Raw genomic sequence first — 21,989 nt, forward strand, 5'->3', positions numbered from 1 at the left:
CAAAGCAATGTCTCTGCTTTTCAACATACTATCTAGGTTGGTCATAACTTTTTTTCCAAGGAGTAACCATCTTAGCGACATGAAATCTGTTGTTGTAAATTCTACTCAGTGGGGTTTTTTCTGCTCTCAGGGATACACATAGATGATGATGAGCTTTTGAAGATAGCTTTATTTTTATTCTTACCTTCTTCTTCTAGGTTACTAAATCTTTTTCTTCAGCGATTCATGATAAGATGTGCTTTGTGAGTTTCTTAACCACTTCATCACTCCATTCCTTCCTAAATCGAATATAGGCCTCTCAATTTGTGACTAGCACAGAATAGTCATGTTCTGGAGGTCTGGGAATTCAGCCTAGTATCGAATTCATGTTACAGGGAAGCCATAGCATCCGTTTCACTCGTTAATTCCAGAGTCAACTAAAGTTGACTTTTACTCAGGTCTTTTACTTAGTCTTAGCATCAGCCTTTTTAGGGTCCTATATTTGTGGAATTGATTTTTTTACACAGAATTTTTAATTAAATGAAGCACTATAGGAATTGATTCACCCTTTGCCAACAAAGGTCCATCTAGTCAAGGCTATGGTTTTTCCACTGGTCATGTATGGATGTGAGAGTTGGACTGTGAAGAAAGCTGAGCACCGAAGAATTGATGCTTTTGAACTGTAGTGTTGGAGAAGACTCTTGAGAGGTCCTTGGACTGCAAGGAGATCCAACCAGTCCATCCTGAGATCAGTCCTGGGTGTTCATTGGAAGGACTGATGCTAAAGCTGAAGCTCCAATACTTTGGCCACCTCATGTGAAGAGTTGACTCATTGGAAAAGACCCTGATGCTGGGAGGGATTGGGGGCAGGAGGAGAAGGGGACGACAGAGGATGAGATGGCTGGATGGCATCACTGACTCGATGGACGTGAGTCTGAGTGAACTCCGGGAGTTGGTGATGGACAGGGAGGACTGGCGTGCTGCGATTCATGGGGTCGCAAAGAGTCGGACACGACTGAGCGACTGAACTGAACTGAACCCATGTTAGATTAGTTCAGTTTTCTGTTGTATTTGTATTATCCCCAAATTTAATTTGCTTATCTTTGGTAATTCCCATTGAAGTCATTAACACAGAGATTGAACAGGGCAGGTTCAAAGATAGGGTTTTTCAACCCAAGATCGTCTTGTCTTTTTTCAACTTTTTAAATTTTAATTGGAGGCTAATTACTTTACAGTATTGTAGTGGTTTTGCCATACATTGACATGAATCAGCCATGGGTGTACATGTGTCCCTCATCCCAAACCTCCCTCCCTCCCCATCCCATCCCTCTGGGTTGTCCCAGTGCACCGGCTTTGCAAGCCCCGTTTGCTGTGTCGAACTTGGACTGGCCATCTCTTTCACAAATGGTAATACACACGTTTCAGTGCTACTCTCTGAAATCATCCCACCCTTGGCTTCTCCCACAGAGCCAGTATAACAGTGTTGTGATAGTTTCAGGTGCCCTGAGGTCTCTAGAAGTTATAATTTGTACTTTTTGTGAAATACTATTCAAACAGCTAAGAATGTGCTGTCAATTTGAGTATATCTCAAACTGTCTAGTGTGAAGGGCAGTTATTTTTATTTATGCATTGTCAAACTAATACACTTGTAAAATGCAATAAAAGTTAATTGCTAGAAAAAAATGAAATTTAAGACAAAATACAAGTTCCAGTTTTTTCATTTCTAAATTCAGTAGACATAAAATTATCTTAAGGAGGGTCAGAAAAGTAACAAAAAAGAATTTCAAAATTCTTTAAGCTTTTCTACTTCGTCTTTCCATGTGAATTTTAGAATAAACTTCTCTACCAAAAATATGTCTTGCTGGGATTTTGATAGGAATGTATTAGTTAGGGAGAATTGACATCCTTGTTGATAGCCGTGAGAATGGTGTATCTCTTATTTATTTAGATCATTGATTTCTTTCATCAGGCCTTTCAACATATTAGTCCCATACCAGTTTTGTTAGATTTGTATTCAATTTTTTTTAGCAGTTGTGAATTGTGTTGAGTTTCAACTTGTTTCTACATGATCATTAGTAGTATGTTTGGGCTTTGTATGTTTATCTTACATTCTGTGACTTTGCTGAATTCACTTATTAGTCCTAGGAATTTTTTTTTATTATTATTATTTACTTAAGCTTTTCTATGGCCTCACTGACTCCATGGACATGAGTTTGAGTAAACTCTGGGAGTTGGTGATGGGCAGGGAAGCCTGGCGTGCTGCATCCATGGGGTTGCAAAGAGTCGGACACGACTGAGCGATGGAACTGAACTGACTGAACTAAAGCTTTTCTGTGTCAAAAATCATGTCATATGTAAATAAGGATAGTTTATTTCTTCCTTTCTAATTTGCGTACCTTTTTACTTCTCTCTTGTGTTACTGCACAGGCTAGGATTTCCTGTATCATGTTGTAAGTAACAATGATGAGAGTGGACATCCTTGCCTTTTTCTGGTCTTCAGGGGAAAGCATTCAGTCTTTCACCAATAAGTATGATATTAGGTTTAGGCTCTTTGTCTATGCTCTTCATCAACTTAAGGAAATTTCTCTCTGTTCCTAGTTTGCTAAAAGTTTATACCCTTAATGGGTATTGGAGTTTTTCACATGCTTTTTTTCATCAAGTGATAATGGTTATGTGGTTTTTCTTTCTCACCTTATTGATATGCTGGATTACATGGATTCATTTTCAAATACTGAAGTATCATTGCATCCCTAGAATAAACCCCACTTGGATGTTATATATGCATCTTTGTATATTATATACACAGTCAGTTGTGTCCAACTCTTTGTGACCCCATTGATAGTAGCCCGCCAGGCTCCTCTGTCCATGGAATTCTCTTGGCAATAATACTGGAGTGGGTACCCATGCCCTCCTCCAGATAATCTTCCCAACCCAGGGATTGAGCCCAGGTCTCCTGCATTGCAGGCAGATTCTTTACCACCTGAGCCACCAGGAAAGCTAATACCAATTTAAGTGTTTAATTACTAAATTCGATTTGCTACCTAACCATAAAAACTAGGGTAAACAAAGCATCTGTTTAACTTAGCAGAGTGGTTTGCAAATCTGGCTGATCAGAATCAATTGGCAAATTTTAAATGTACATTTCTAAGCCTTGACCCTGAACTGATTGAGTAGGGAGTGCTGCCCAGGAATCTGCATTTTAAACAGTCTGTCTAGCTGGTGCTTATGGAGCCAAGTTGGCCCAACTGTCTGTTTATACATTGAAATTGCACACTGAGACAGTTGTTTAGTGTTCAAAAACAAAAATGTTTTGAGAGGGCTGCCAGGTTTTTCTGCTGTTTATATGACAGACATGAACTTAGTGCTTCCTACTAGAGGACAGCGAAATGAGTATGGTAACCGTCTCTATCACCTGGAAGTACTTACACTATTTAATAGGTGAAATAGACATGCAAATACAGTTAACAATCTATTGTGATAAATGCTGTGATAGAGATGAATGCCATAGGGCATCTGAGACTAGACCAATTAATGAACTGGAGGTTTTAAGAAAGTCTTTACAAAGCATATAATGAACTGTGTACTTTTCTTTTTGATGGTATAAAAATAGGCACATGAAAGAAATGGCATGTGCAAGTACAGTTTACTGAAAGAGTGCAGAGCAGGTAGGAGACGCTGGGACATAAGGCTGAGGTGTAGAAGTTGCAGCTTAGTGTCCACAGGGCCTTGATTTCTGTGCTGAGGAGTTTGTACATTTAGAGTCAGCGGGCCTAAGATCAGAATGTGTTAAACAGGAGAACATGACCAGAATAATTTTTTAGGAGGACAACTGATAGCACTATGGAGTTAAGAGACAGGGAACAGGGGGACAGACGGTTAGGATGTTCTTCCATAACTGACAGGTGGGCACTAGGCCACGTGCATGACAGCAGGGTGGAGAGGAAGAGGCAGACTGGAAATGCACTTGTGGTGTCAGAAGTTTGTATCATAGGGGTTTTGTGGGAAAGGAAAGAGTCTTTTTACCCAGGTTAGGGGGTAAAAACATTTTTCCAGAAGATGTGGCTTCAATTACTTCTCTTTTCTTCAGTCCACCAGCCCCAGCCATGCAGTGGTAGCCAATGTTCAGCATGTCTTGCATCTAATGAAGCAACACAGCAAAGTCTTGTGCAACGATCGAGTAGTCAGCAGTATCCCTTTGGCAAAACAAGTGTCTTCACGAACTGGGAAGAGCAAGAAGTCAGCAACGCCTCCCTCCTCTAGCAGCGTTAATGAAGAGCTGTCTGAAGTCCTACAGACTTTACAAGATGAATTTGGGCAAATGAGCTTGTGAGTTTCACTGTTTCCTTTTTTTTTTTAATTTCATTTAATTCTAAAACCTCATTTTAACTTCTTGGTGACTTTAATAATTCTATCATATTTAAATACTTCAAGAAATATTTACTGAACACAATCATTTTACCAACCACTCAACAAGTTACTAGGACTTCAACAAATAACAGCTCTTCTGGGCAAAGTGTCTCCTTTTTCTATTACTGTTAAATGTTTTGAAGACCAAGGTTTATATTCAAGTTTTTTTTCCTTGTTTGGGAGCTTGTTATACATTGAGTTTATCTAAACGTAACTGATAAGTTAGGAAGTGAGTGAAGGACAAGAATCTTTCTCTGGGCTTTCCTTTTCTACATTATGTAATGCTGTCTGGGGGAGATAGATAATTAGTGCTTTAAACTTTTTCCTTTGCCTCTGGTACCCTTTTTGGACTTCTTTATTATCATTAATAATAAGGAAATTTGTTCTATTTAAAAAAATTGAGTCACATTTTAATGGGCAAAGCAGGGATCCCATGGTGAGGGAGATGTAGTGGACTTAGCTGTGTAACTAATAATAGGAAACGAAGCCCTCTTCTGTGTTTTATATAGTGATCACCAGCAGCTTGCAAAACTTATCCAAGAATCACCAACTGTTGAACTGAAAGACAACTTAGAGTGTGAACTGGAGGCATTAGTGGGAAGGATGGAGGCAAAAGCCAATCAGATAACTAAAGTTCGAAAATACCAAGCCCAGGTAACTGTTTTCCTTTACTCATTTCTAATGATTAAAAAACAAGAGTAAAACAGAACAAAAAACCCTTTCCTTCAAATATATCGATGACATTGTATCATAGATAGCTATAAGAAATATTTACTAATTCAGTTCATTAGTTATTAAGAATTGGTGTTAAGCAGGCTAGGAAGACACTGTCTTGTAGTCTCTTCAAGTAGATTTTATCATCTGAAATACATCTTCCAAGTACTGAATATATTTAATGTTCTTACATGAAAGCGAGTTATCTATCTGTGTTTGGCTGCACTGGGTCTTCACTGCTTTTGGCGGGTTGTGGTGCATGGGCTTCTCGTGGTGGTGGCTTCTCTTTGGCAGAGCACAGGCTCTACCCGTGGGCTTCAGTGGTTGCAGCGCGTGGGCTCGCTGATCATGGCGTGCAGGCTCAGGAGCTGTGGTGCACGGGCTTAGTTGCCCCGAGACATGTGGAAGCTTCCAGGAACCAGGGATTGAACCTGTGTCCCCTGCACTGGCAGGCAGATTCTTAACCACTGGACTACCAGAGAAGTCTGTTTTCTGTACATTAAATTTACCTTTTTCTAATTAAACACCAGCAGCAATTTATTTTAGCCAACAGCTAAAGTAAAAATAAAGCTCCCTTTTTGAAATTAAATTATTCTAAAAGAGAGATAATAAAATTAAAAAATCCTTTTCATAGTACTAATACATAACCATTACATTCCATCTATTCAGAACATGCTTCTCTCTGCTCAGACTAGTTTCGAGAATGCCTTTCTCTTCCTCATTTATTTAAAATCCTTCTTGTCTGCCATTACCCGTGTGGGAGTTTTTTGCCTCCTTCTTAACTTCCCCCCAAACCTTCTTGCTTCTTACACACCCTGTTCTGCATTTGGCAGCGTTATCGTAACTTCTGGTGTAGCACCAGAATTGATGTTTCCTCTTGTTTACGTGTTTTTATGTCACTATACACTAGTACAATAGGTTTTTGAAGGCTTTAAAAAAAAACCCAGGGGAAAAATATATATATATGCGTTTTAGTTAGTATGAGAGTTAAAAATACCAGTTTTTGCAAGCATATGTTTTTATTAATCTTTCCTTTTTCTTTCTTGCCTTGGTTTTTTGGTATAGCTGGAGAAGCAAAAGTTGGAGAAGCAGAAGAAGGAATTAAAAGCCACCAAAAAGACTCTTGATGAGGAAGGAAACAGCAGCAGCCGTTCTACAACCACGGGGACCACAAATAAAAAGGACTTTGCCAAACCGAGACCTGGAGAAAAAAGCAGGAAAAATCTTCAGTTATTGAAAGATATGCAATCCATACAGAATTCATTACAAAGCAATAGTTTGTGTTGGGATTACTGACTGGTACCAGGTCATAAATTTTATTCACATAATCTGTACCTCATCAATCAGATATTGACTTTCCAGATCTCATGTTGGAATTAATAGCAGGCATTTAGGGACCCAAGCTTCATTACATAGGCTTCTTGTGCCACATATCACAACTAAATGTTTAGCCATCTAAACAGAAACTGGGGGTAGTTTTAAAGGCCAAGAAGCCACACATACTCTGTTTCTTTGTTGGAGATGAATTTGCTGTACTGAGATATTGCACTTTGTAAACAAATTACCAATTTTTTACTTGTGGGTGTGATTTTTTAATAGTTCTGTTATATAAGTGAAATGAGGTTTAAACTATCAAACTATGAGGCTATCCCATAGGTAGTGTTTGTTTGAAAAGTCTCATTTTTAAATCTTCCCTGGCATGAATTGCCTGCTTTTACTTTTCAATACAGCCATTAAATATGCTCCATTTTGACTACTGATGGAGGTTTTCTATATTTAAATATTTATACATATTTAAGAGGATTGCTTTATTTTGCTTTTTGACATTACAGACATTGGTCAGTATTAAATACACTTGCATTGATGTTAATTCACCATTAAAATTTTTAAAGATGCATTCATTTTAAATCAGTTAAATGTGAAAATCACAAAAGCATTTTTAAAACTATAAACAAATTGTTAATGACGTAAATGAGGTTTTCGAATGGAGAGAGAAAGGGAGGTGTTGTAAAGTATATACATATGTATTTTTAGATAATACCTGTTTGTAATCATGCTATTCATTTCAAGGCATTATGGTTTTTAATCTTAAACTCAAAATCCCTGATTATTTAATTTTATTTGTGTACAGTATGAGTGCAGTATTAACTGTACACATGTAATTGTCATTGTTAATAATGTGAATCATAGTTTTGAATGGTTCAAGACATGTTAACTATAAATTTGCCACTGAAATCAATAAAGCAGCTTTTTTAAGGAAACACTGAAATTTTCCTTAGCAGCCTGTTAATAAAGGCTTTATTTGTTGTAATCTCTCAAAAAAAAAAAAATACATTTTTAAATAGAACATTAACCTCTTATGAGAAACAGTAAGAATATATGGTATTTAATACATAATTTGCCTTTTTCATGCTACACAGAAACCAGATCCAACAAAACTGAACTGTCTCACAGTATATAAGACACTCTTTGTTGCTGTTAAGTCTCTCAGACACGTCTGACTCTGTGCAACCCTGTGAACTGCAGCACGCCACGCTTCCCCGTCCTTCACTATCTCCCGAGTTTCCTCAAACTCAGGTGCATCGAGTCGGTGATGCCATCCAACATCTCATCCTCTGTCATCCCATTCTTCTCCTGCCTTCAATCTTTCCCAGCATCAGGGTCTTTTCCAATGAGTCAGTTCTTCACATCAGGTGGCCAAAGTATTGGAGTTTCAGCTTCAGCATCAGACCTGCCAATAAATATTCAGGACTGATCTCCTTTAGGATGGACTGGTTGGATCTCCTTGCAGTCCAAGGGACTCTCAAGAGTCTTCTCTATCACCACAGTTCAAAAGCATCAATTCTTCGGCACTCAGCTTTCTTTATAGTTCAACTCTCAAATCCATACATGACTACTGGAAAATCCCTAGTTTTGACTAGACAGACCTTTGTCAGCAAAATAATGTCTCTGCTTTTCAATATGCTGTCTAGGTTGGTCATAACTTTACTTCCAAGGAGCAACCATCTTTTAATTTCATGGTTGCAGATTTTGGAGCCCAAGAAAATAAAATCTGTCACTGTTGCCATTATTTCCCCATCTATTTGCTATGAAGAGATGGAACCAAATGCCATGATCTTCATTTTTTGAATGTTGAGTTTGTAGCCAGCTTGTTCACTCTCTTTCACTTTCATCAAGAGGCTTTTTAGTTCCTCTTCACTTTCTGCCATAAGGGTGGTATCACCTGCATATCTGAGGTTATTGATATTTTTCTGGCAATCTTGATTCCAGCTTGTGCTTCTTCCTCCAGCCCAGCGTTTCTCATGATGTACTTTGCATATAAGTTAAATAAGCAGGGTGACAGTATACAGCCTTGATGTACTCCTTTCCCAATTTTGTGCTAGTGAACACACTGAGTAGATATTAAAGAGATTCCTTTTTGCCGGGGGTTGAAATGGAGTTGAGGATTTTATCTAGGCAAGCAGCATGCAATGCAGTGGCTGTGGTCACTGAGCGTCTTCGGCTTGTTACTGCATTGACGATGCGTTCCGGGACAGCGGTGGGTGGCGTGTGTGCGGTGCTGTGGCGGGGCAGAGAAGGGAGTGAGGAAGCAAGGATCATTTCCTGGAGAAGGCAATGACTCCTCGCCCACACAACAGCAATGACCTTGCGGGAGAGCAGTTTCAGGTCCACAGGAGAACGAAACAAAGGCAAGGAGGCAGGAATCTGCACTTTACATGGGAGAATTGGGGCCAGTTGAGTAGTACTTGCACATAAAAGTTGAGTTTATGCCAGTGAGAATAGAAGGGTAAGCAGACGAGTGCCAGGAGACTCAGGAGCTTTGACTTAACCACACAAGTTTGTCGGTAAATTTCATATCCCTAATCATAAAGGAAAAAGTAGACCTGTGCAACCAATAGTCAGATAAACATAGTATAACTGTAGATATAAAGTGCTAAGACTGTTCTCCCCAGCTTCCAAACACACCCCAATGGATTATCTTTTAGTTCTGTTAGGAACACCTTTATTATAAGGGTGTTTGTTTGTTTGAACACATGCATTACAGAATGGGTTATCACTTGCATGCACTGAAATAACACTGCTGAATACAGCATCAAGTAGCTTTGTTGGAAACAATCTTTATTATGTCTTTCTAAATACTTAACTACATGCATTTCAAAATGGGTATCACTTCCAATCCCTGAAATGACACTGCGGGAACACAGCTTGTAAGTAGCTTTGTTAGAAACATCTTTATTGTAAAGAGGTTTTCAAATAGAACAAATGTGACATGTAACATTGTACAAATTCAAGGTGTATAGTGTGTTACTTTGATACATTTATATATTGTAATATGATTGCCACTGTAGTGCCATTTATCACATTTATCACATATAACTATAGTTCAATATTGTTGTCTGCAGTCATTACATTGTGCATTATCTCTATGGGTTATTTACTACTTGTTGCAAGTTTGTACCCTTAACATCAATCTTGTCCATCTCCTGCTAACCACTATTTTACTGATTTTTATAAGTTTGATGTTTTTAGAGTCAACATATGAGACCACACAGTGTCTTTCTCTGACTTAGCGTAATGTGCTCAGGGCTCCTCCATGTTGCAAATGACTGGAATCCTTTCTCAAGACTGAATAATATTCTGTGTGTATATATCCATTATTTGTATCCATTCATTCACTGATGGATTTAGGTTGCTTCCATATCTTGGCTGCTGTGAATAATGCTGCAGAAAACATGGGAATAATGCATTATTTTCTTTGAAATCCTATTTTCATTTACTTTGGTTCCTTACCTGGAAGTATGAGATCTATTTTTAGTTTTTGGATGAACCTCTGTATTTTACATAACAGTTGGACCAGTTTACATTCCCATCAACTGTGTACAGTTAACCCTTGAACAGTATGTCTGCACCCACAGATCCAACCCCAGATCATGTCGTACTGTAGTATCTAACTATTGAAAAACATCCGAGTGGACCTGCACAGTTCATACCTCTTAACTGGCAACTGTATAAGGGTTCCCTTTTCTCCACATCCTCACCAGCCAGCACCTGTTACATATCTTCTTGATGATAACCATTCTAACAGGTATGAATTGGTACCTCATTGTGGTTTTTATTTCCATTTCCCTGCAGATTAGGCATGCTGAACATCTTTTCATGTACCCTTGGACCACTCTGATGTCCTCTTTGGAAAAATGTCCATTTAGTTTTGTCCATTTTTCATTTGGATTTTTTTCATTGTTACTAAGTTGCATTTTTGTTTAAATATATTTTGGATATTAACCGCTTATTTAAAACAGTAAGTCTCCTACGTGTGAACCAGTTCCATTCCAAGAGCACATTTGTAAGTCCAATTTGTAAGTACAACAAAGTTAGCCTAGGTACCCAACTCACACAATTGGTTATACACCACTGCTTTTATGCTTGCTTCTGTGCATCCTGGGCTTGAAATAAAGTACTGTACACTATGGTAGTGTACAGCAAAGTGCACAAACGCACAACCACTCGTAGAGGATGCAGGCACGATTATGTACGCCAGACACCTGAACTTACGTGATTGGCCCTGTGAAGGCCTGTTTGCGTCTTTGCGAGTCCCAGCTTGAAGGTTTGTTATAGTGGGACTTACTCTATGTGGGGTGTAAAAATTTTCTCCCTTTCACTAGGCTATTTTTTCATCCTTTGTCTCTTCTGCTGTGCAGAAGCTTCTGAGTTTGATGTAGTCGTCTTTGTTTTCTGCTTCTGTTGTTTGTGCTTTTAGCATCATGTCCAAAAAATACCATTGCCAAGACCAATATCGAGCATCTTCCCTTCTAGAAGTTTTATGGCATCAGGTCTTAGGTTTAAGGCTTTGATCCATTTCAAGTTAATTATTTTAATTATTTTAATGTATGATTTATGTTAATATATTCAAAGCAGGCCTTCTTTGATTACATTTCAAAAATTGCCCCTCAATGCCTTATTAATATCACATTAGGCTGTTTTATTCACAACACTTACCACTATTTAAGTTTTGTGAATGGCGTTAGGTAGGCATCCGATTTGGGATTCCCTGCTAGTTCAGCTGAAGAATCCACCTGCAATGCAGGAGACCCCGGTTTGATTCCTGAATCAGAAAGTTCCCTTGGAGAACAGATAGGTTATCCACTTCAGTATTCTTGGGCTTCCCTGGTGACTCAGATGGCAAAGAATCTGCCTGCAATGCAGGAGACCAGAGTTCGATCCCTGGGTCAGGAAGATCCCCTGGGGAAGGGAATGGCAACCCACTCCAGTATTGTTGCCTGTAGAGTTCCATGGACACAGGAGCCTGGCAGGCGACAGCCCATGGGGGTCACAAAGAGGTGGACACGACTAAGCTACCAACACTTTCACTTTTCTCTCAGTGGGATTTAATTCTGGTCTTTCTATTCCAGTGGTCAGTGTGTCTATTTCTTGTGCCAGTAACATACTGTTTTTATTACTGTGGTTTTGTATTAATAGTATAGTTTGAAATCTGAAAGCATGATTCCCACAGCTTAGTTCTTTTTACCCAGGATTGTTTTGGCTATTTGGGGTTTTGTTTTGTGGTTCCACAAAAATTTTTGGATTGTTTCTTCTGTGTCTGTAAAGAATGCCTTTGGTATTTTCATGGGAACTGCATTCAATCTATAGATAGCTTTGAGCAGTAACAGTCAGTCATCTTAACGATTTTAATTCTTCGACTCTATGGGCATAGGATGTTTCCATTTGTGTCCTCTGATTTCCTTCAACAAAGTCTTATCGTTTTCATTGTATGGATCTTTCACTTCCTAAAACTTTTCCTCAACAGTTTATTGCTTTTAATGCTATTTTGAGTGGGACAGTTTTCAGTACTTCATCATTATTGTAAAGGAATACAACTGACTTCTGCATGATATAACTTTATTGAAAATGTTGATTAGTTCCAATAGTTTTTTGGTTGACACCACGATTATATCCGTATAAAATCAAATCATCAGCAAATAGAGAAGTTTACTCTTTCCTTCCTGATTTGGATGCCTTTTCTGTCTTGCCTAGCTGCTCTAACTAGGAATTCCAGTACTATAATGAACAAGAGTTCATTATATGGTGAGAGTGGGCCTCACTGTCTTCTTCTTGATCTTGGAGGGAAAACTTTCAGCATTTCTCCATTGATAGCTGTTGGTTTGGGGCATACAGCCTTTACTGAGGTATGTTCTTTTTTTACCCAAACTGTTAAAGGTTCTTATCATGAAAGGATGTTGTATTTTGTCATGAAAGATGTTTATCTTTTTTTGCATCTACTAAAATGGTTATGTAGCTTTTCTTTCACTTTATTGACATGATATATTACATTTATTGATTTGCATATGTTAAGCCATCCTCACTAGGGATCAGTCCCATTTGGTCATGGTATATAATCCTTTTTGTGTGTTCTTGAATTTGGTTTGCTAAGAGAATTTCTGTATCTATATTCAGCAGAGATACGAGTCTAATTTTCTTGTATCCTCATCTGGTTTTGGTATCAATGTACTTGTAGATGAGTTTGCAGTTGTTCCCTCCTCCTCAGTATTTGCAAGTGTTTAGAGGAAGATTGTACTGATTCTTTATATGACTGCTAGAATTCACCACGGAAGCCATCTGGCTCTGCAGCTTAAGTGTTGTGGCATTTTTGATTTTTTGATTACTGATTCAATCTCTTTACTAACTACTGGTCTGTCATGGAGATTCTCCTCAGAAACCCAGTGTGTTGCTGAAGAGCAGTGGGACCCTCCAACTGCAGCCCCAGAGCTGGGCAGACTTGTACTCGCCCCTTTCACTTTGCCCCTCCTCTGCCGGGCAGGTCGGCGCTGCTGCTGAAGCCGGTGTCACCACAAATCTCCGGCTCCCGGGCCTCCTCTGGGGGTTCATCCAGACAGTTTCAGATACGCAGACAGAGGAATCTCAGGTGTCCTGGTGTGCTGTGCAGAGGCACTTCTGTCCGGTTATGCATGTCTGACTCGTTACAAGTAAAAGGGAGAGAAAAGGAAGCACTTGTGCCATCATGATGCTGACGTCTTCACTACAGGGTTATCTTAAAGGCACTCCATTTTGGAGACTCCTGCAAAGGTAAGTGAGGGAGATCGCAAAATGGATGGAGAACGGATTTAGAAAATGTAGCTTTAATATTAACGGACTGGTCATGTCAATACTGTTATAAATATTCTTGTAACAAATTTCAGGCAATGACCAAATCATTATGGTACCACTTTTGCTTACTGTTGTTCAGTCGCTCAGTTGTGTCCGACTCTTTGCAACTCCATGGACTGCAGCATGCCAGGCCTCCCTGTCCTTCACCATCTCCTGGAGTTTCCTCAAACTCATGTCCATTGAGTCAGTGATGCCATCCAACCATCTCATCCTCGGTCACCCACTTCTCCTGCCTTCAATCCCTCCCAGCATCAGGGTCTTTTCCAATGAGTCAGTTCTTCACATCAGGTGGCCAACGTATTGGAGCTTCAGCTTTAGCATCAGTCCTTCCAATGAATATCCAGGGTTGATCTCCTTTAGGATTGACTGGTTTGATCTCCTTGAAATCCATGGGACTCTCAAGTCTTTTCCAACACCACAGTTCAAAAGCATCAGTTCTTCAGTGCTCAGCCTTCTTTATGGTTCAACTCTCAAATCCACACATAACTACTGGAAAAACCTTAGTTCTGACTATACAAACCTTCATTGGAAAAGTGATGTCTCTGCTTTTTAGTATGCTGTTTAGGTTTGCCATAGCTTTTTCTTACAAGGAGCAAGCATCTTTTAATTTCATGGCTGCAGTCACCATCTGCAGTGATTCTGGAGCCCAAGAAAATCAAGTCTGTCACTGTTTGTGCATCTATTTGCCATGAAGTGATGGGACCAGATGCCATGATCTTAGTTTTCTGAATGTTGAGTTTTAAGCCAGCTTTTTCACTCTCCTCTTTCACTTTCATCAAGAGGCTCTTTAGTTCTTTGTTTTCTGCCATTAGGGTGGTGTCATCTGCACATCTGAGGTTATTGATATTTCTCCCAAAAATCTTGATAGAACTTGAGTTTCATCCAGCCTGGCATGTCCCATGATGTACTCCAAATGTGAGTTAAATAAGCAGGGTGACAATACACAGCCTTGACATACTCCTTTCCCAATTTGGAACCAGTCCGTTGTTCCATGTCCAGTTCTAACTGTTGCTTCTTGACCGGCATACAGGTTTCTCAGGAGGCAGTAAGGTGGTCTGGTATTCCCATCTCTTGAAGAATTTTCCAGTTTGTTGTCATCCACCCAGTCAAAAGCTTTAGTGTAGTCAATAAAGCAGAAGTAGATTTTCTTTTTTTGGAATTTCTTTGTTTTCTATGATCCAACAGATGCTGGCAATTTGATCTCTGGTTCCTCCGCCTTTTCTAAATCCAGCTTGTACATCTGGAGTTCTCGGGTCACGTACTATTGCAGCCTAGCTTAAAGAATTTTGAGCATTACCTTACTAGCATGTGAAATGAGTGCACTTGGGCAGTAGTTTGAACATTCTTTGGCACTGCCCTTCTTTGGGATGGAATGAAAACTGAACTTTTCCAGTCCTGTGGCCACTGCTGAATTTTCCAGATTTGCTCACAGATTGAGTGCAGCACTTTCACAGCATCATCTCTTAGGATTTTAAAGAGCTCAGCTAGAATTCCATCTCCTCCACTACCTTTGTTTGTAGTAATGCTTCCTAAGGCCCACTTGACTTCACACTCCAGGGTGTCTGGCTCTAGTTGAGTGATGACACCATTGTGGTTATCCTGGTCATTAAGACCTTTTTTGGTATAGTTTTTCTGTGTATTTTTGCTATCTGTTTTTAAAATTTTCTGCTTCTGTTAGGTCCATATTATTTCTGTCCTTTATTGCTAATATTGGATATATTAATAACAGAAATTATACTTACTCATTGCAAAATCAAGAGCAGGGCATAGGTTCAGTCTACTGAGTTAACAAGTAAAAAAATGCTATTTTTGAGTATTATTTATCAGTTCAAATTTTACATATCTTTTTTTTGGCTGCAGCATGTAGGATCTTAGTTCCCCAGTCAGGGTGGAACCTATGCCCCCTGCAGTGGAAGTGCAGAGTCCTAATCCCTGGACTACCAGGGAATTCCCTGTCAGTTCAAATTGAACGTTTCTCTTAAAGCAGCTGCTATGAAACACCCTTTCCTCAAAAAAAAAAAAAAAATTTCTGCAAATGCAACTTAAGACAATTTAGAACAAGGACAAAGTTTAAAAGTCAGTTGAAATTTTCTTTTAATTAAAGACCCAAGGGACAAGAAGCTCCTGTGTGTTACAGTATATAACATATGGCTCTTATACAGAGTAAAACAGACACCAGGGAGTCGAGTGTTTATACCAGCGCTAGACTCTTCCTGTAGCAGGCAAAAAGTGAGGCAGGATTCCCTTTACTGGCATGGAGATTGTAATATATCTTTACATGCAATAAGTTCTTTGGTAGACTTAATCATTTGGTGGAATTATAGAATTTGCCAAGGAAAGTAGCGGTAAAATATTTCATGTAAAATTTGAGCACAGTACTTCTCATCATATGCTCTTTATACAGACTTCATAAAAACGTCAATCCTACTAAACTTTTAAATACAGCCTCAAAACTCACCAATTAACTTCTGTCTTCAAACACATACAAAAAAGTAAGTAAGATAAAGTAGGGCAGATAGAGTTTTCAAAATACGTTTCATGATGTTTTCAGTAACTGATCTGAAGGATGTGGAACTCTCTGAAATCCTGGACAGCTGCCACTCTCTCCCCTGCAGTCTCCTCCCAAGCACATCTGTAAGGCATCTTTTGGAATAGCTACCTAATATATCTTAAATTAAGCACATAAATAATGACGGCAATAATTTTCAACTACTACTACACTATAATAGCCTCAATATCATATACCCTATTACATATGAAGAACATGGGTTTTGAATGGTAAATTACTTACTACAAAAAAGACAAACCCATGATGTTGAGAAAGGAGCATGACCCATCTTGATTTATCTACACGGGGCCCAGTATGCCCAAGTCCACGGAATGTCAGGATTGGTTGGAAGACTGATGCTCCACCTTCTGTGCAATGAGCGCTCTTCCGCCAGGAAGTGTTGTTCTCAAGTAGTTTGTGTTTTGATTTTAGCAGACACCAAAACTTCTGAGACAGTATTTTCCTTTGAAAATCAGAAACTTGTTCCCACTGTGGAGCGAGGATTCAAGCATTTTATATTCTTTGGGCGACTTAGAAGATTAGTGTTGTAATCATGTAATTACACGTGAGGTTATTTCCCTTAAACCACCTGCACTGCTACAGTTCTGAACTCATCCTAGAGAGATCTGAAATAAATAAAGTGACTGAAGTTCTCTCCCAGACGGGTTCTATGTTTAGAAGCCCTCCTCCTCATGAAGCTGCCACTGTCATCAGAGTTCACGGCGACCGCGCCCCATCGAGCGGCGCATCACACGACCGTCTGCACAGGCGTGACGCACTGCGCCGGGGAGCCGGCTCTCTCGGACGATGAGGTTGATCGGTTGGAAATCTCTCTCTGTAGCTCCTCTACTTTCTTCTGAAGCTCTGCCCGTTTAGCAAGAAGCTCTTTATATCTGTTGTGAATGGGCTCCTACGAGAGCAATACCATAAAGTTACTTAACTAAGCAATCCGGAACAAACCCGAAGTCAAATCATTCTGGTATTTAGCTTCCTCCCTAAATGTCCAGTGTGTGCTTTCAGCTATGGGACCACGCCCACCTTTCCCGAACAGCAGTGAAAACTAACTTCAACAACTCCACTGACCCGCAGCTCTTTCACTGGCCTCCCTGGTCTCCCCAGGTGTTTCCACAGAACATCTTGAAACTGGTGCTTGGCCAAATGCAGCAAATAATTAAGAAACAACATAATCTAAAAGCCAGTACTTACAGATTTCCTGTCATTTAGTTGCAGACTTTTAGTCCTTTAAACAGTTCTAGGCAGCAAATATTCTGTAACGTTTTAAAAAATGGCTTTTAACTCCCCTAAAGCATTTTCCCCAACCTTTAGAAGTTATCCAGCCCAGCACCCTCATTTAACTGTGGAGAGAAGACGAGAACAAGCAGGAGTGACCTGTGCAAGGCCAAAAAGCCAGACACGACAGAGCCAGGGCACCACTCATCCCTACCGCTGTGCCTCTTCTACTATCCCACCGTGACTGTTAACAGGAAAAAATGGAAATTTTAAATATGCACAGATAACTTTTCTAGCCGTAAAGGGGACAAAAGTAATTCATACAACTGCCTGGATAAAACCTCTCACTGGATATTGCAGGGCATATACCTGGGGCTTCATCCGGGGGTTCCACCTTACGTAATATCCCACCCAGAGCTCTAGGTGGCGCATGCTGGCTACTGGGTAAAGGACATGATTGGAATAGCTCCCGTAGAGGGGATTAGTGAAGTCCTCCAGCTGGCTATTTATGTAAGACCACAGCGACACAGTCCTCCTGGGAAGATTCTATAAGAAGGAAAAATAGGTTAAGGTTCTCCACTACACAAGCTAATGGTACTTTAGATGAAATTTGTCAAAAGGCATTTGGGATCAGTTAAACTGTTTTAGAGGGATAGAACTCAGACACTTTGGCAACAGCACCACTTCGATTAAAATTAGAGAGCGGTGGAAAACAGTGCAGTCCCCAAAAAGGTAAACAGAGTTACCATACCAGCAATTCCACTCCTTATATACATCCAAGACGAGTGAAAACACATGCATGGGCAACTTTCTGCACAATGGTGAAAGCAGCCATCGGTCACAACGACCGAAAAGTAGAAACAATCCAAGTCCATCATCCGGTAGATGGATGAAATGTAACAATGATACAACGGAATATCATTCAGTAATAAAAAGGAACTGAAATAATGCTAATAAAAACAAATTAAACCTTGAAAACATTACGCTAATTGAAAGAAGCCAGACACAAAGGCCACATCCCAAGTGATTCCATTTCTATGAAATGTCTGCAAGAGGCAAACCAAGAGAGATTACGGAGTCGGTCTGAGAGGAGACGGGAATGGGCAGGTAGTAACTACTAACAGGCATGGGGTTTCTTCCCAATGTTCTGAAATTAATGGTGGTGATGACTATACAACCCTAGATATGCTGAAAATCACTAAATTATATGCTTTGAAAGCGAATGTTATGGAATGCAAATTATAGCTCAGTTTAAAAAAAATTTTTTTTTAAGATATAGTAAATCCTACTTGAGGCTCTCAAAAACTAAAAGTCTCTTTGGAAGTTATCCACTGATTATCTAACATTCAATAAATTCTTGATTGGCTTGTGTGCATAGAAATATTTACTGAAGATGTAAGGGTGATTTTAAAAATTTAATATCTATCTTCAAGGAACTTCTAGTCTAGGAAGCACTTACTACATGGCCATTATCACAGTGTTTTGTATGGTTTATTTTATTTAATCCTCACAATAGTAAGCACTATTAAGTACATAAGTTAAGTACTATTATCCCTACTTTACAGAAGCTGAAATTAACTTGCTCAACTTCACACAGTAAGTGAAAGATCTAAGATTTGAACCCAGGCAGCCTAGCTCCAGACCAAGCATTCTTTGCCACTAGGCTTTACAGAAAAGCATGAAAAACCTATTTGAGAGTCCCATTTTTTAGAATGGAAATTGAAGCAGAGGGAGACACTAATCAAGATAATTTAGAACTTCATACATAAGGCAGATGTGTTCTGAGGAACACAGAAGTAAAACTTGAAACTTAATCGTTATACATTTCCTATAAATAATACCAACCACTGAAAAGTGATATCTCTTGGCAAGTGGGGTAAGAAATTTAACTTTCTCCTTAATATCTTCTCAGTGTTTGAATGTTTTATGCTATTATTTTACAATTTAAAAAAAACTAAAATGGTTCATATGTATGAGAATGTATTTGGGAATTGAGCTGTGCGTTCATTCAAATGTGTATTTTTTGCTAATTATATCTTGCTGCACCTGCTTTTGATGGACTTCCATCCTGCAGGAAGTGTGGTAACAGGTACACGAGCGCTCCTAAGACACCACATACTTCAGTTCCATTCAGCAGATGCTGCCTCCTACCCATCCTCACGACAGAGGTACTTTAAGATGGATCAAGCTCAGACGTGTAGAAAGAAGTGAGCATACTATAGTACATAAAAGAACACATGGCCAAAGGCATCATGCAAAAGAACAACTGTTCAGCTGAAAGCCATCCCAGGCTGCACTCACTAGAGAAAGCATGTATATATAGACAGAGGCGGGACGGGCAGGGGTCATGTGTTACCTCTTTGCCTCTCTGCTGTTCACTGTTACAGAGGAATGTTCCAAATAAACAGCTATATAGGTGGTCCAAAATGGTAATGAGAAAATATTCATTGAATTCAAATGCTGTAGGAAACTGCGAATCAAACAGCAAAACACACAAAATAATTAGGACAGCTTCCCAAGCATGTTCATCCCTGTACATTGGTGGGTGCTTTGTAAAACTTCTTAAAATTAGGCTAAACAGTACTCAAAAACTATATATTTCTAAGCTATTACAGTATTATTAATATTACTATTTGCTTGGTTTTCAGCAAATATCACTTTGCTGAGATAAGTTCTCCTAATATCTCCTTTTCTTGTACAGTAAGAATCTGAATGCTCTGATCTTGCTGCTCTTCTGTCCATTTATATCAGTTAACCCTCAACTTGAGGCTGATCTGACTTGTCTTTCTCTGCCAAGAATGACCATAAGCAACACAGTAAGATTTTTCTTTCAATTTTCAACAGCATAGTTTTTTAGGAATTACACAAAAAATATCAATGTCTTGAGAAAAGGAGATGTGCGGCTCATTTAAAAGCCAACCTTACTCATCTTTTCAAGGAACATGCACTCAAACCATGATATCTTATAATCCAGTACTTTGGCAGCCTTTCTTAAAAGAGAAAATTCACTCTTTTTAACTAGGACAGGTATTTGACTGGGTGTCTTGCACAAACAACACAATTTGGGGGTAATTTATCAAGGACCAATTACAGATCCCAGGAAGGTAAAGGATTTAGTATAATCCATCCTAACCATTTACTGTTTCAAGAATTATTTGAAAGCTTCTATGTAAGACTGTACCATTTACAGGACTGTGAAAAGGAATTCCATGAATATTTGGATTGTGGGCTTAGTAAATAAATACTGGTGCCAAGTTTTTCTTACAATGATCCCTACCCAATAGTGGATGAAAACAGCACAAACTGCACACAGAAGGGACAAGAGTGAAGACAACTTTGCCTTCAAATTTCCTAAATTTATAAGCAGGATAACAAGGCAAATTTATCTTCTTAAACAATTTACTCTTCAATAATAATTTTTGTGGTTCTGAAGTGAATGAAGCAGGTGATAAAGCACATGCCAACATAAAGCCAATTAATCATAAAAACTTTGTCAAATTCCATCCATCCATTTACAGAATAAATCCCATCTCCTGTACTGTTACTCTTAAACAGCTTATTTATTAGCCAACCATGAATGCACCCTACATCATTACATAGCAATTCAAAGAAGTTAAGCCCATGATTAGCCTTTCATCTTCTTGGCAAAACTATTAGCTCAGTTATGAGAAAACAGCTTAATTAGTGGAATTTCCTCACAAACACAACTAAAATAGCATTATTTAAATAGAACATTAGTTGCTGCTATTGTTTTTAAAATCCTGAACAGAGAAGGAATATTTTGTTCTCCTTATATGTTTAAAATCTGAAGGGCCCTTCATCCTGCTTCCTGATCCCAGCAGTGAGAGATGATGATGAGGGCAGGAGGAGACACAGAATCTGGCTAATTGTAACACAACTGGTCCTTTTGATAAATTTGCTATTTAAGTCTCTGCACAAACATTCAATTATTTATAAAACTGATGACTGCCAACAAACATTATTACTATCTCACATGGTCAGGAGGAAAATACCAAAGAAAAATATAAGCAGACATGTATAATAAAGTGTATTTATTATATACACTTATATAACAAAAAAATATATATTTTTTTATTTATACATATATAGTGTATTTTAAGTTCTATCAGTGAAATAAGATTTAACATTACTTAGCAACTTAAGCTCAAAAGCAAGAGTAAACTGCTTTTAGATGTATGGCATATAAAAAGTTAACACAATTACTAAGAAAGAAGTATATTTGTCATGTATTCTCCTATGCAATCGGTAAATGTGATCTATTTTGTTTTTCTAACAAATATACCAGAAGCAAGAGTTGCTCCTTTCAAGATATTCTCCCTGGAAAGCAGTACACTTAACCATCAGCGATGCCTTTTGTAGTCCCCTGATAAGGCATATTTGATTTTTCCCAACACTGTCAAATACTATCTTAAAATAGGATATGGTAATAGTTAAAAGTGGGTCCAGACTTCCCTGGCAGTCCAGTGGGTAAGACTCCACACTGCCAATATAGAGATACAGCCAAATGATTAAAAAAAAAAAAAAAAAAAAGTCTTATTTAGTTTTTCTCTTAATGAAGTAAAGAATATTTTATTGAAGCTGAAATACAATGCTAACGCCAAGCACAGCCAGCAAGGGCCCTACTGTACATTCCCATGGCAGTCCAGCGAAAAACCAACCAGGCTCCCAGTGGTTTGAGGTCTAATGAAACTCCTGGATAAATAATTGATATACCACTGAGCTGTACCTAACTTTGGGGTTCTCAGATTATTTATCATGAGTTAAACATCTTTAAGACATGAACTCTTTATTTGGCAAAACTAATACAGTTATGTAAAGTTTAAAAATAAAATTTAAAAAAAAAAAAAAAAAAAGAAAAAAAAAAAGACATGAACTCTTTACCTCATTAGTAAAGTTATCCCATAATAAATCAGGTGTTTTTCAATCT

At 38.7% G+C, this 21,989-nt stretch overlaps 2 protein-coding genes across 11 annotated transcripts in view; one reads left to right on the forward strand and one right to left on the reverse strand.

Annotated features, from left to right (window-relative positions):
• Positions 1-7,361, forward strand: part of CEP57 (centrosomal protein 57) — a 41,534-nt gene extending 34,173 nt beyond the window's left edge. For all 3 annotated transcript variants that reach the window (XM_044929783.2, XM_006050562.4, XM_006050564.4), the window contains 3 exons: positions 4,067-4,305; positions 4,896-5,040; positions 6,166-7,361. In XM_044929783.2, the coding sequence (XP_044785718.1) occupies positions 4,067-4,305; positions 4,896-5,040; positions 6,166-6,396 (615 nt within the window). In that variant the 3' untranslated portion in view covers positions 6,397-7,361. The remainder of the gene's footprint in view (positions 1-4,066; positions 4,306-4,895; positions 5,041-6,165) is intronic.
• Positions 7,362-9,198: 1,837 nt separating this feature from the next.
• Positions 9,199-21,989, reverse strand: part of MTMR2 (myotubularin related protein 2) — a 114,992-nt gene continuing 102,201 nt past the window's right edge. For 6 of the 8 annotated variants that reach the window (XM_006050568.4, XM_006050570.4, XM_044929784.2 and 3 more), the window contains 3 exons: positions 19,398-19,511; positions 17,411-17,587; positions 15,333-16,721 (listed from right to left, as the gene is read on the reverse strand). In XM_006050568.4, the coding sequence (XP_006050630.1) occupies positions 16,560-16,721; positions 17,411-17,587; positions 19,398-19,511 (453 nt within the window). In that variant the 3' untranslated portion in view covers positions 15,333-16,559. Of the gene's footprint in view, positions 9,823-15,332; positions 16,722-17,017; positions 17,080-17,410; positions 17,588-19,397; positions 19,512-21,989 lie in introns of those variants that run through there. The other 2 variants (XR_006640103.1, XM_025266979.3) reach the window with 2 other exon arrangements.

Source organism: Bubalus bubalis, chromosome 16 (genome assembly GCF_019923935.1).
Source record: "Bubalus bubalis isolate 160015118507 breed Murrah chromosome 16, NDDB_SH_1, whole genome shotgun sequence".
NCBI lineage: Eukaryota > Metazoa > Chordata > Mammalia > Artiodactyla > Bovidae > Bubalus > Bubalus bubalis.